Below are 12,739 nucleotides of genomic sequence, written 5' to 3'. Positions count from 1 at the left end.
GCACAACGTGTATCTGCTCTCCTACTAATGGATGGAGGTTGTCAAGAGATCTTAAGCCTCATGCACACGACCGTTTTATTCCGTGTCCGTTGCTCCGCTTTTCGTGATTTTCTGCGAACTCATTGATTTTCAATGGGTCCGTGGAAAACTCAGCTAATGCACCGTTTGCCAACCGCGTCCGTGATTCCAGTCCGTCACAGAAAATATAACCTGTCCTATTATTTTCGCGGAACACGGTTTGCGGCCCCATTCAAGTCAATGGGACAGCAAAAAAACGCGGAGGCACACAAGATTATCAACCGCGTCCGTTTTTTTCTTATCATTTGCATGGCAAACCTGACAGAATATTTTTTTTTTTACTTTCCTTTATGTCTGGTGGTCCTCCAGAAATAAAGGAAGACACACGGAAACAAAAACGGAAACGGATCCCGGAACCCCATTTTGCGGAACGGAACTCAACAACGGTCGTGTGCATGAGGCCTTAATGTGTATGGTCTTCACATGGGGTGAACCAGAAGCCACTTTTCCACTGCATGATACAGCTCCACACCACTCTGGTTTTTCACCGGGTAGTTATTTTCACAGTGTGGATATGCACCCGCTCAAAGTGGCTGGTATCAGTGCAGTGACTGCTCTCTGACCAATCACTAGTCTGCAGTGTGGTCACCTGACCTTAAAGGGAACCTGTCACCATAAATGGTATAACTCACAGGCAGCATGTTAGAGCAGGAGGAGCGGAGCAGATTAATCTAGTTTTGTGGGAAGAGACTCCGTAAAACTTATAATTTATATCTCTGCTCTTTCTATGCTTGGTTGTACACGGGGGTGTCCTAACTATCTGTATACACATACAGAGAAAGCCAATGACCGATAACAGCTGAATGTGCCATCTTGAGCTCAGAAACCGCTGAGATGCGAATGCATAAGGGTACTTTCACACTAGCGTTATTCTTTTCCGGCACTGAGTTCCATCACAGGGGCTCTATATCGGAAAAGAACTGATCAGTTTTATCCTAATGCATTCTGAATGGAGAGCAATGCGTTCAGTCACTTAAATTTTTTGGACGGAGAAAATACCGCAGAATGCTGCAGTTTTCTCTACAGCCCAAAATCCTGAACGCTTGCCGGAATGCCGTATCCGGCATTAATTTCCATTGAAATGTATTAGTGCCGGAACAAAAAATTTCCACATTGACGGATCCGTTCTTCCGGTCCGCCATGCGCAGGCCTTTAAATCTGTTTAGAAGAAAAAATACTGGATCCGTTTTTCCGGATGACAACCGGAAAGACAGATCCAGTATTGCAATATATTTGTTTGCGTCCGAATTGGCAGATCCGGCAGGCAGTTCCAGCGACGGAACTGCCTGCCGGAATCCTCTGCCGCAAGTGTAAGGCTACATGCACACGTTCAGGATTCATGTGCGGAGAATCCGCACTGAAATCCGCAGGTGTTCACAGGCAAATCCGTGCGGTCAATCCGCATTAATTGGTGCGGATTTGCGTGCGGATTTGGTGCGGATTTTCTGCATGCGGATTTCACTAAGTGAATTAAGAAAATCCGGTCAGGAAAAAAAAAATTAATTGACATGTCGCGGATTTTAAAATCCGCACCGCAGGTCAAAATCCGCGCGCAAAAAATCCGCATCGTGTGCATTGAGAATTTCAAATTCTCATAGAATACAATGTACATGACCTACGGTGCGGATTTTCCGCACGCAAATCCGCGCGGAAAATCCGCACGCAATCCTGATCGTGTGCAGGGGGCCTGAAAGTTCCCTAAAACTTTCCCCACCAAAAAATCCATCAATCTGCTCAGCTCCTCCTGCTCGATAACCTGCTGCTTGTTGTGGTGACAGGTTCCATTCAGTGGTACAACCTTCACTCACTTGGAATCTCCTTGGATGTGGTACCCCAAAAAAGTACCAGGTTCAGTCTGCAATTTTGGCCTAGTGGAAAAACTGGGTGGAATCAAGCACCGTCTAGCTCAGGGAACAGCAACCTCCAGCTGTTCACAAACGACAGCTCCCAGAGTCCTCCTTTCAATTCTATGGAGGTTACAAGAACAGCAGAGTAAAAGTGCATGTTGGGAGTTGTAGTTTCACAGCAGCTGGAGTGCCGGAGGTTGCTGATCCCTGGTCTAGCTGCAAGTCTCAGCATATCCTACCATCCAAGCTACTCAGGGGACTCCTCCGCAACCACCACTAAGACATGCGCCAGACATCCAACTCATGCGGCCCTCTGCGACTCCTGCGCGGTGAACACATACTGGTCCTCTAGAACTTACAGGTTATTTGTAGTGGTGCCATCCCAGCGCTGCGAGGCAGCAGTCCTCCTCGCTGACAGCTTTCTCCCTACTACTATGCTGACGGGTTCCCTTTACAGGGGGAAGACTGCCCCTCCTTCACACAGATTTTGTAGAAAGCGATTCCGGTCCATCCACGGTCGATCATTCATTTGCCATGTAATACCTGCAGCATTATAACATGCAGAAACTGTACTACTCCCCCAACATCTCTGATGAGAACAATTACTCCCATCTGACTAGTGCGGTCAGGTGACCCCTACATGTACAGATCACCCATGCTTCACCAGACTTCCTCTGCAGCATTATAACATGCAGAAACTGTACTACTCCCCCAACATCTCTGATGAGAACAATTACTCCCATCTGACTAGTGCGGTCAGGTGACCCCTGATCATCCCTGCTTCTTCATGAAGCGACAGGTTCTGCCTGTGGGAGCTGTCACAGACCACCAATAATCCAGGGGGGGGGGGGGGGCTAATCACTTTTAGAGACCCCCCCTGGCGCCGGTAGACTTTCTATACAGCGTGGCAGGCTGTATGTTCATTGATGTCAATAGAGGGGGGGGGGGGGGGGGGGAGAAAGGCCAAAATACGTGTCTCCGGCATACGGGCTGCCCGGCACGATGCATGGAGTCCTATACCGCACCGTCCACTAAAGTCTACAGAGGAGCAAATATTGTACTGCTCTATAGTGCCACCAGAAAAGTGACCGCTCAGCCCCCCGCAAATACCACAGCCTCCCCTTCCCCATATAAAATTTAAAAAAATTAAAATCACTCTAGATACACCAATGGAGGGCCCTGCTCATGTAGCAGGGGCCACCGCCTGCAGTAAGGGGCCACAGGCTGCGGGAGCAACCCCCAAACTGAAGCTAAGGCCTAATGCGCAGGCCGAAGCCTGCCTGGAGTAGCCGCTGCGCTCCGTATATACCTGGTAGGGTTGGGAGTCCCTTCGGTCGTGACAGCTGAAAGACAGAAGAGAGAAGCGGGTTAGCGGGTGCGGAGGAGCGGGTGCGGGGGGAGCTCTCGCCGCCGCCGTCACTGGGAGGAGGGGGGGCAGGGAAAATGGCGGCGAGAAGAGGAGGAGACGGGGAAGAGGAAGAACGAGGAATGCTCATTACCCATCACTGAGTCTCGCTTGTTTCCTTGCATACATTACCATCAATGCCGTGTGTGAGTGGGGTGTGGACGCGAGAGGGCCGCTGACAACAGTAACCCGTCCACCGGCGGGCGCGGTACCGGGGCACGGTGATCGGGGGAAGGCCCCAGTCTACAAGACTGTACACACACGCTCGGGCTTATGAGGGTTTACTGGTAACACTGTGAACGTTAATGGGGCGTGGGCCCGTCACCCATCTTCCCCCCCTGCACACACAGACACAGACGGCACAGCGGCGGCGGCAGCGGCTGCGCAGACACTCGGGGACGCGCACTCCACCGTTCCCGTCTAGGCTGCAGGAACGCGCATGCGCTGCCCCGCCTTACCCAGCTTCCCAAGGAGCAAGCGCAGCACCGCCTAGAAGCGTGACGTCAAGACGCATGCGTACCATACGCGCCTCGGCAATGACGTGTAATTTTTTTTATTCTAAAGTCTTGACAACTTTATTAAACCTCACAGACAAAACCGGAAAATGAGTGATTTACAGCCCTCCGAAGTGGCCGTCATTTGACCCAAGTCCTTCTTTTTGATCTGAGTTGTATTTTTGCTTTATTACACGTACAATATTGTTCCAGAAAGTGCCTGTCTGGTTCCTCTCTGTGTATTAGAGCCGCCTTGTATGTTATTTCATTATTTGATGCCATTTGGATTTTAGAAATTTCTCTATTCTGTTAATTGTTGTGCTAATGTGTAAAAGAAGACTATCGAGTCATATAAATAAGCAAGAAAAGAGGATCTTTCACGCGGTGAACCAGAAGTGCCCCTCTATGACCGTGCAAAAAGTTGGGAGGTATGCGATTAACCGCGTCGTACCCAAATCCCCGGCTTCGGATCTGTTACCTCGGAACCAAAGCCGAGTTCCATTCCAAGTTTTGAAGTGGTTTTCCACTTTTAAAAAAATCAACTACCAAAGTTATTCACCAAAGTCTCAAGCGACTTCAAGAGTCTCACCAAGGGGCAAAAGGGGCAGCTGCCCCGGGCCCAGTTGCTCATGGGGGGCCCAAGGCAGCTGCCTCTTGAGCCCTGCTAGCCACTGCCCCGGGTGTCAGGCTGTCAGCTGTTTAGTGTGGGGCCTGTATACTGTGTGGGGGCCTGTATACTGTGGGGCCCTGTATACTGTGGTGGCCTGTATACGGTGGGGGGGGGGCTGTATATACTGTGTGGGGGGCTGTATACTGTGTGGGGGGCTGTATACTGTGTGGGGGCCTGTATAGTGTGGGGGACCTGTATAGTGTGGGGGGGGGGGCTATATAGTGTGGGGGGACCTGTATACTGTGCGGGGCCTGTAAAGTGTGGGGGGCTGTATATTGTGGAGTGCTATACTGCTGTACTGTATACTGTGGCGGTCTGTATACTGTGGGTGCTGTATAGTGTGGAGTGCTATACTGCTGTACTGTATAGTGTGGGGGCTGTATCGTGTATAGTTTGGGGTGCTGTATACGGTGAGGTGCTATATTGGGAGGTGTTGTGTACTGTGGGGTGCTGTATACTGTGGGCTGCTATACTGCTCTACTATACACTGTGGGGTACTGTATAGTGTGGGGTGCTATACTGCATACTGTGTGGTGCTGTATACGTTAGGGTGCTATACTGCATACTGTGGGGTGCTGGGGTGCACTGTAACACTAGGGTGAGCCGAGCCCTGGTCTCCTTCCTGCAGAGCGGTGCCCACTTCCAGCCCAGAGCACTGATCCTGAGCCGCTGGAGTCTTTAGAACTGGAAGTATTTACAGTCATTCACTGTACTCTACCAGGTGTGTGGATTTTTTGTGTGTGTGTTGTGGTGGAGGGCGTGATTGCTGCTAAGGTGTGGGAAGGCGGGATCCAGGGGGCCCAAGTAAATTTTTGCCCAGGGTCCAATCAATATTAAAGACGGCCCTGTGGATAGTGTTGCTAAGGAGAGTGGGATTTCCTCTCTCCTTAGGCTACTTTAACACTCACGTTTGGTGCGGATCCATTCAGACAATACAACCGTCTGCATCCTTTCAGAACGGATCAGTTTGTATTATCTTTAACATAGCAAAGATGGATCCGTCTTAAACTCCATTGAAAGTCAATGGATGACAGATCAGTTTTTTATTGTGTCATAGAAAACGGATCCGTCCCCATTGACTTACATTGTGTGTCAGAATGGAACCGTTTGGCTCAGTTTCGTCAGACGGACACCAAAGCGGAATAGAGACGGAACGGAGGCAAACTGATGCATTCTGAGCGGATACTTTTCCATTCAGAATGCATTAAGGGCAAAACTGATCCGTTTTGGACCGCTTGTGAGAGCCCGTGATGGATCTCACAAACGGAAACCAAAACGCCAGTGTGAAAGTAGCCTTAGAGAGGAGAGAGGAGAGAGATAATACAGCCCAGAGAAGTGTGGTGTTCTGTGCATCTGCAGCAGCAAAACGATAGGACATTTGTAAGGAAGACTATTTAGAAAGTTCCTTAAGTGGTCTTTATCAGCCTAAGGCCTCATGCACACGACCGTTGTTGTGTTCCGTTCCGCAAAATGGGGTTCCGTGATCCGTTTTGGTTTCCATGTGTCTTCCCTTATTTTTGGAGGACCACCAGACATAGGCCTCATGCACACAACCGTATTTTGTTTCCGTGCCCGATACGTTTTTTTTTTGCGGATAGGATGCAGACCCATTCATTTCAATAGGTCCGCAAAAAACGCGGACAGCACACCGTGTGCTTTCCGCATCAGTATGTCCGTTCCGTTGCTCCGCAAAAGAAATAGTGCATGTCCTATTTTTTTCTAGTTTGCGGACAAGGATAGGCATTATTACAACGGATCCGCAAAAAAAAACGGATGCCATACTTTTTTTTTTTGCGGATCCGCAATTTGCGGACCACAAAACACATACGGTCGTGTGCATGTAGCCATAAAGAAATGTAAAAAAAAGTCTAAGACAGGTTTGCCATGCAAATGATAGGAAAAAAACTGACACAGATGACAATCTTGTGTGCCTCCACGTTTTTTAGCGGTCCCATTGACTTAAATTGGTCCGCTAACCGTTTTCCGCGAAAATAATAGGACAGGTTATATTTTTTTGACGGACTTGAACCACGGATCACCGACGCGGATGGCAAACGGTGCATTAGCAGAGTTTTCAACAGACCCATTGAAAATCAATGGGTCCATAGAAAATCACGAAAAACGGCGCAACGGACACAGAATAAAACAACGGTCGTGTGCATGAGGCCTTAAACAGTGAATACCTTACTGACTGACTCCAGTGCTGTGCTTTACAGAATCTGGACCATCTAGTTCTTTCATTCTCTATGGCTGTGTTTCCCAACCAGTGTGCCTCCAGCTGTTGCAAAACTACAACTCCCAGCATGCCCGGACAGCCAAAGGCTGTCCGGGCATGCTGGGAGTTGTAGTTTTGCAACAGCTGGAGGCACACTGGTTGGGAAACACTGCTCTATGGAGTACTGTGAAGTAGAGATGGCTTTTTCTTGATGCCCATATATCAGATACAGGAATTCTGTGGGACTCAAGCCTAGTCTTCTGAGAGGTGTAGCTCCTGTCGTTTCCTCAGCTAACACTAGACTCACACTAAACAAGGGGCGGACCTAAGCCCAACTCCTAGCCTCCCCTAAGGCCTGAGTCAGGGTTGTTAACCCTGACCTATCCATACAAACCTATGCAGGTTGCAATACATCAGAGGATTAAATAATAAAAATAACTTTGCAAGTATCCTATTCTTGGGTACTGCAGATGGGCAGGTAGGCATGGTTTGTGAATCTGTAGCCCCTCAATAGTGAGACAGAATCAAGAAGTGACATGGTCATGCCAATGCTGGGGGGGGAGCTACGGGGACCTGCCTGTGAAGCTGTTGGTGCTGCTGGAGCTGAGAGGAGAAGGCCGCCTATGAAGAGCCTCATATACAGGTCTTACCCTGCTTTCACACCTGAGCGTTTCTCAAACGCGCGTTTTACGCTCGTTTTTATGCGCGTTTTTTGTAATAGTAAACGCGCGTTTGACGCGCGTTTGTGTGATTGACTGCAGTGTCCTATGGCCACAAACGCGCGTCAAAACGCCCCAAAGAAGCTCAAGTACTTGATTATGCGTCGGGCGTTTTACATCGCGATCGTACGCGCTGTAAAACGCCCAGGTGAGAACCATTCCCATAGGGAAGCATTGGTTTTCATGTGTTGAGCGTTTTACAGCGCGTTTGAACGCGCTGTAAAACGCTCAGGTGTGAACTTAGGGTAATGGAGATACTGCTAAGACAAGCTGTAATGGTTAAGATTCTCTTATTACCTGGCAGTTTAGGAATGTAGTTACTTTTATTACTGATGCCTTTATTTCTCAGTTATTTGTAACCGTTCTGGTTGCTATACCACGTGGCACCCTGACTCGCTTAGGCTACTTTAACACTTGCGGCAGGACGGATCCGACAGGCTGTTCACCATGTCGGATCCGTCATGCGGCAATTTCGCCGTGCCCACGGACCGCCGCTCCGTCCCCATTGACTGTAATGGGGATGGGGGCGGAGCTCCGGCACAGCATGGCGGTGCACGGAGAAAGCCGCCGGACTAAAAAGCCTGACGTGCACCGCCATGCTGCGCCGGAGCTCCGCCCCCTTTCCCATTTATAGTCAATGGGGACGGATCGGCGGTCCGCGGGCACGGCGAAATAGCCACAGGACGGATCCAACACGGTGAACAGCCTGTCGGATCCGTCCTGCCGCAAGTGTGAAAGTACCCTTAATCATACAGCTTTTTTGTGTGGACCAGAAGTCACTTTCTCTATTGATTCCTAAAAAATATATGTTGTGTGACATAGTGAGAGGTTTGGTCTGGGAAAACAGGTATTTTCCTCCCAGCATGTGCTGCTGAGCTGATTTACAGCCAGGTGAGGTCAAATACCGGACCAGATTTTAAGTGCCGGCCCGGGTTTTGGCAGCACCTGGCTGTCCTTGAATAGGCAGCTGGGCTCAGAGGTCTCTGTGTTGGGATCTGGGAGCCTGGTGTCTGGATGAAGGCTTGCTACCTGTGTGGCGTGAAAACAGATTGGTGCTGCTATCAGCAAGGACTCTTTGAGGCAGAATTGCCGCATGGTGTGAATTACCACCAACACCGCAGGGTGACTTTTTGTTTGATTATCACTGCTTGTTTTGTCACTTGCCTAAAGTGTGAATAAAACACTGAACTGTTGGATCCAAAGAACTTGTTGTTGCCTCCATACTGCGTCCGCTAATCCTGTCTACCAGAGCGAAACCCCACAGTTGTTAAAGGGGTATTCTAGTTTTGCAATTCAGCAATTGACAGGAAACAACACTTACTAAGGGCTCATTCAGACGGCCGTATGCTGTCCGCAAAAATACTGAATGCTATCCGTTTTTTTGCGGATCCGCAAAAAAACGGATAGCATTCAGTATTTTTGCTGACCCATAGACTTCAATAGGGCCATGTCCTGATTTTCACGGACAAGTATAGGAGATGTTTCATTTATTTTGCGGAATCTTGGAATAGAAAAGGGCCCCATAGAAGTGAATAGGTCAGCATCTAATCCGCAAAAAAACGGATCCGCATTTTTGCGGATAGCATACGGCCGTCTGAATGAGCCCTAATAGTCATTTTTTAACTGTAATGCCCCGTTTTCCTGCACTCCGTCACAGTCACGTGACATTTTCCGCTGCCCTGGTTCTCTGTCCTGGTGACATCACATCGACATCTGAGGCATGGCAAGACTTGTAAGACTCTTCCATGTTGACACAACATCATCAATGACTTTGCCTCTCAAGGCGGTGTCCTGCTCATTCTCCTGGACCCTAATCTGTAGACGTGATGTCCGCAATGATGTCTTAGGGCGAGTGGTTTTCCAGCAAGGCTTTAAACAGGTTTGGATCCAGGGCTGCCATCTGGAATTTCATGGCTCCATAAAGGCAAACTGCCCCCCCCTCACTCACACACGACATTATTATTTACTCTGATTACCAATCACCATAAATAATATGTTCACTACATTGGACAGGTTATTATTATTGTACGGGTTTTTATTAGGGATGAGCGAATTGCATAAAACTTTGTTTCAATACTGTACAGGACGAGCGCTCCGTGAAGTATTAGAATGTATTGGCTCTGATGAGCCGTAGTTATTACTTCGCGCAGTTCGGCGAGACTTCGCATAATAACTTCAGAAATTGATTTATACTGTTAAAAAAAAAACATTTCCTGAACCCGGGTTTGGTTTCAAGTGGTACCTTGGAACCGAACTCGAGTTCGGGAAATGTTTTTTACAGTATAAATCAATTTCTGAAGTTATTATGCAAAGTCTTGCTAGACATCGCAAAGTAATAACTTCGGCTCATCAGAGCCAATACATTCTAATACTGTACAGAGAGCGCTCGCTCCGTACAGTATGGAAACAAAGTTTTATGCGAATCGACTTCGGATGTTTCATCCAAAATCTATTTGCTCATCCCTAGTTATTATAATTATGATGATCTGATCTTTACAGCAGAGCTTTTCTATAGAGGAGTGGGTAAGGCAGCTGTTTACGGGTTACCCGGTTTGTGGACGGGTTACGTTATGGTGAAAAAAATAGAATTGTTACTTTCTGGCTTTTTTTTATGGTACAAGTTACAAATTTCTGCAAAGTTATTGGTACTATAAAAATAACGAAGCAAAAACCATTACAGTTTTCAAAATATATACTTGTATATAGTTACATATAGTTAATACGGTTAAAAAAGACATGTACATCAAGTTCTACCAAGGGATAGGAGGGGGCGCGTAGTATTAAATATCACAAAACAGTGGGGGTAATTTAATAATCAGAAATATGCCTAAATTAGGCGTTTTTCAGGCGTAGATGGCCATGCCAGTTCCCCGCTCATGCCAGCTCCGATTTACCATTTTCTACACCTGTTTTAGGCATAGAAAATGGTCTACATGTAAGACAGCTCGGAAGCTGTCTTACATTTAGACTGGCCCTGGGTGTGCTGAAGAAATGGAGAGGTCGGCGCCTCTTCATAACTTCGACGGATCCTCCGCCAGCTATGGGGCTTTATTAAGACCGGAGTCTAAAACGCTGGTCTTAATAAATGTGCCCCAGTATTTGGTATCACTGTAATCATAATACGCTGTACAATATCGTTAACACATATTTATGGTGATTGGTAAATGGTGCGATTTTGTTTCTTTCACTACAGTAATATACTACTTTTTTGTTATAGTTATTTTGCTTGTGAAGAAAATAGCTTTTTAAGAACAGAAAATTCAGCCCTTCCAACAGAGCAGGGCTTTAGTGTAATGGTAACTCTTCAGCCTGCCATACAGAAGGTTTGGGGTTCAAATCATGATCAAGACCTGCTACATAATTTCTTTAGTATATGTCTTTGTGCTGGAAGAGGGCGCTTCCCTCAATCCATATCCACTGAAGTGAATACTAATGAGGCTGCTTGGATCTGTGATGTTCAAGCTGGGAAGGGAAGGAGAGGAAAGTGATGCAACAGGCACTCCCTGTGAGTCTTGCGCTGGGATGTAAACACAGGGTGCGGGTCACAGATAGCAATTATGCCGAAAGAGTCAAAATGCACCCAGAATGTCATCATCTGATATGTATAATAAAGCAAGGTTCAATGTAGGTGTCATGTTTTTTTTTTTTTTTTGTAACTGGAAACCCCCTTTAAGCTCTTACGGACACAGGGCGTACCTGTAAACCCTGCGTATTTACGATCATCACCGCGCGGCGGGCGGTGATCGGAACAAGGCGCCTGCTCAAATCATTGAGCAGGCACCTTGGTACAATGCCCAGGGGGGTCCTGTAACCCCCCCCCCCCCCCCTGTAGGCGATCACAGAAAACCGCAGGTCAATTCAGACCTGCGGTTTGCTGCGTTTCCGGGTTATCAGGTCACCGATAACCCGGAATAGGACAGTGATCGGTGGTGTGATAATACACCACCAATCACCGTCCTGAGATTGTGTTGTGTTGTAGCACCGGATCGGGTGTCTGGGCTCCACAGCACTGTGTGACCCTAGACCCCCCAGGGGTGCTGCAGCTTGCCTTAACCCCCCACCCCCACACACACATTTTTGGGGGGCGCAAGTTTTTTTTTGTTTTTTTTTTGCATGCGCTGACTGTGGCCGGCCCTCTTAGCGTCCGGCCACTGTTAGCGCATCGCCCACCCCATCACTGATCAGCTTCGTACCGCTGATCAGTGTGTTTTGAATCTTTTATTTTTTATTTATTAATTTGTCTGTTAGGTTTAGGGTAAGTACGTGAACACCCGTGCCCCCACACACACGCACACTGAATAAAGTTTTCCACGCATGTACACACTCCCCTATGGCCAGCCGGACGTTCTCGGCTGAGGAGGCATACGCCCAGCTTGCCTCCGAATCCGAGAGCCCCAGTGAGGACGAGGATGACCCCATTTTCCTCTTGTCATCCGCATCCTTATCATCTAGCGATGATGATGAGCCCCCAAGGCGGCGGAGCAAAGGGACCGTTATGCCAGGGACCCTGTGGCACACACTAGTACGAGCTGCTCTGGGGCTCGTACTAGTTTTCCGGCTCACCAGTTAAACCGGAGCCTCCTGCCGGTGAACTTGTCTGGTGTACCCCAGAACGATTTGAGCCCGTGATTCCTGATTTTGTAGGCCAACCAGGAATCCAGATTTCCACAGTGGGCTTCACTGAATATGACTTTTTTAGTCATTTTTTCAGTGACCAACTGGTAAATCTAATGGTGGAGCAAACAAACCTGTACGCCCAACAGTTCGTTGCTCAACACCCGGGCTCCTTTTTGGCCAGGCCCGGTGGCTGGACACAGGTCAGTGCAGCCGAGATGAGGACATTTTGGGGCCTCGTGCTGCATATGGGCCTAGTCAAGAAACCTAGTGTCAGGCATTACTGGAGTGGGGACGTCCTCTACCAGACCCCACTTTACAGTATGGCCATGACACGTACCCGGTTTGAGGCCATCCGGAAATGTCTGCATTATTCAGATAATGCAGCATGTTCCCACCCCCCGAGGTGATCCTGCCTATGACCGCCTGTACAAAATCAGGCCGGTTATCGATCACTTTGGGGCCAAATTTGTACAGGCCTATGTACCTGGAAGGGAGGTCGCGGTTGATGAGTCTCTCATTGCATTCAAGGGGAGACTCATTTTCCGCCAGTATGTTCCCTCAAAGCGGGCGAGGTATGGCGTGAAGCTGTACAAACTTTGTGAGAGTACCTCAGGGTACACTTACAAGTTTCGTGTGTACGAGGGGCGAGATTCCCGTATTCAACCCCCAGAATGTCCCCCCACTCTGGGTGTTA

The 12,739-nt window shown here is 48.4% G+C and overlaps 1 protein-coding gene across 2 annotated transcripts in view; it reads right to left on the bottom strand.

The window, feature by feature from the left end:
* LOC122938018 (WW domain-containing adapter protein with coiled-coil) overlaps positions 1–3,782 on the bottom strand; it is a 56,842-nt gene extending 53,060 nt beyond the window's left edge. Inside the window, exons 1-2 of one of the 2 annotated variants that reach the window (XM_044293274.1) lie at positions 3,425–3,782; positions 3,235–3,268 (exon numbers count right to left, since the gene is read on the bottom strand). In XM_044293274.1, the coding sequence (XP_044149209.1) occupies positions 3,235–3,268; positions 3,425–3,465 (75 nt within the window). In that variant the 5' untranslated portion in view covers positions 3,466–3,782. The remainder of the gene's footprint in view (positions 1–3,234; positions 3,269–3,424) is intronic. The other variant, XM_044293275.1, reaches the window with a different exon arrangement.
* Between the last annotated feature and the right edge of the window lie 8,957 nt (positions 3,783–12,739).

The sequence above is a fragment of the Bufo gargarizans genome, chromosome 5, assembly GCF_014858855.1.
Source record: "Bufo gargarizans isolate SCDJY-AF-19 chromosome 5, ASM1485885v1, whole genome shotgun sequence".
NCBI lineage: Eukaryota > Metazoa > Chordata > Amphibia > Anura > Bufonidae > Bufo > Bufo gargarizans.
The sequence above is the reverse complement of the archived record's forward strand: the minus strand, read 5'-3'. Positions and strand labels throughout refer to the sequence as shown.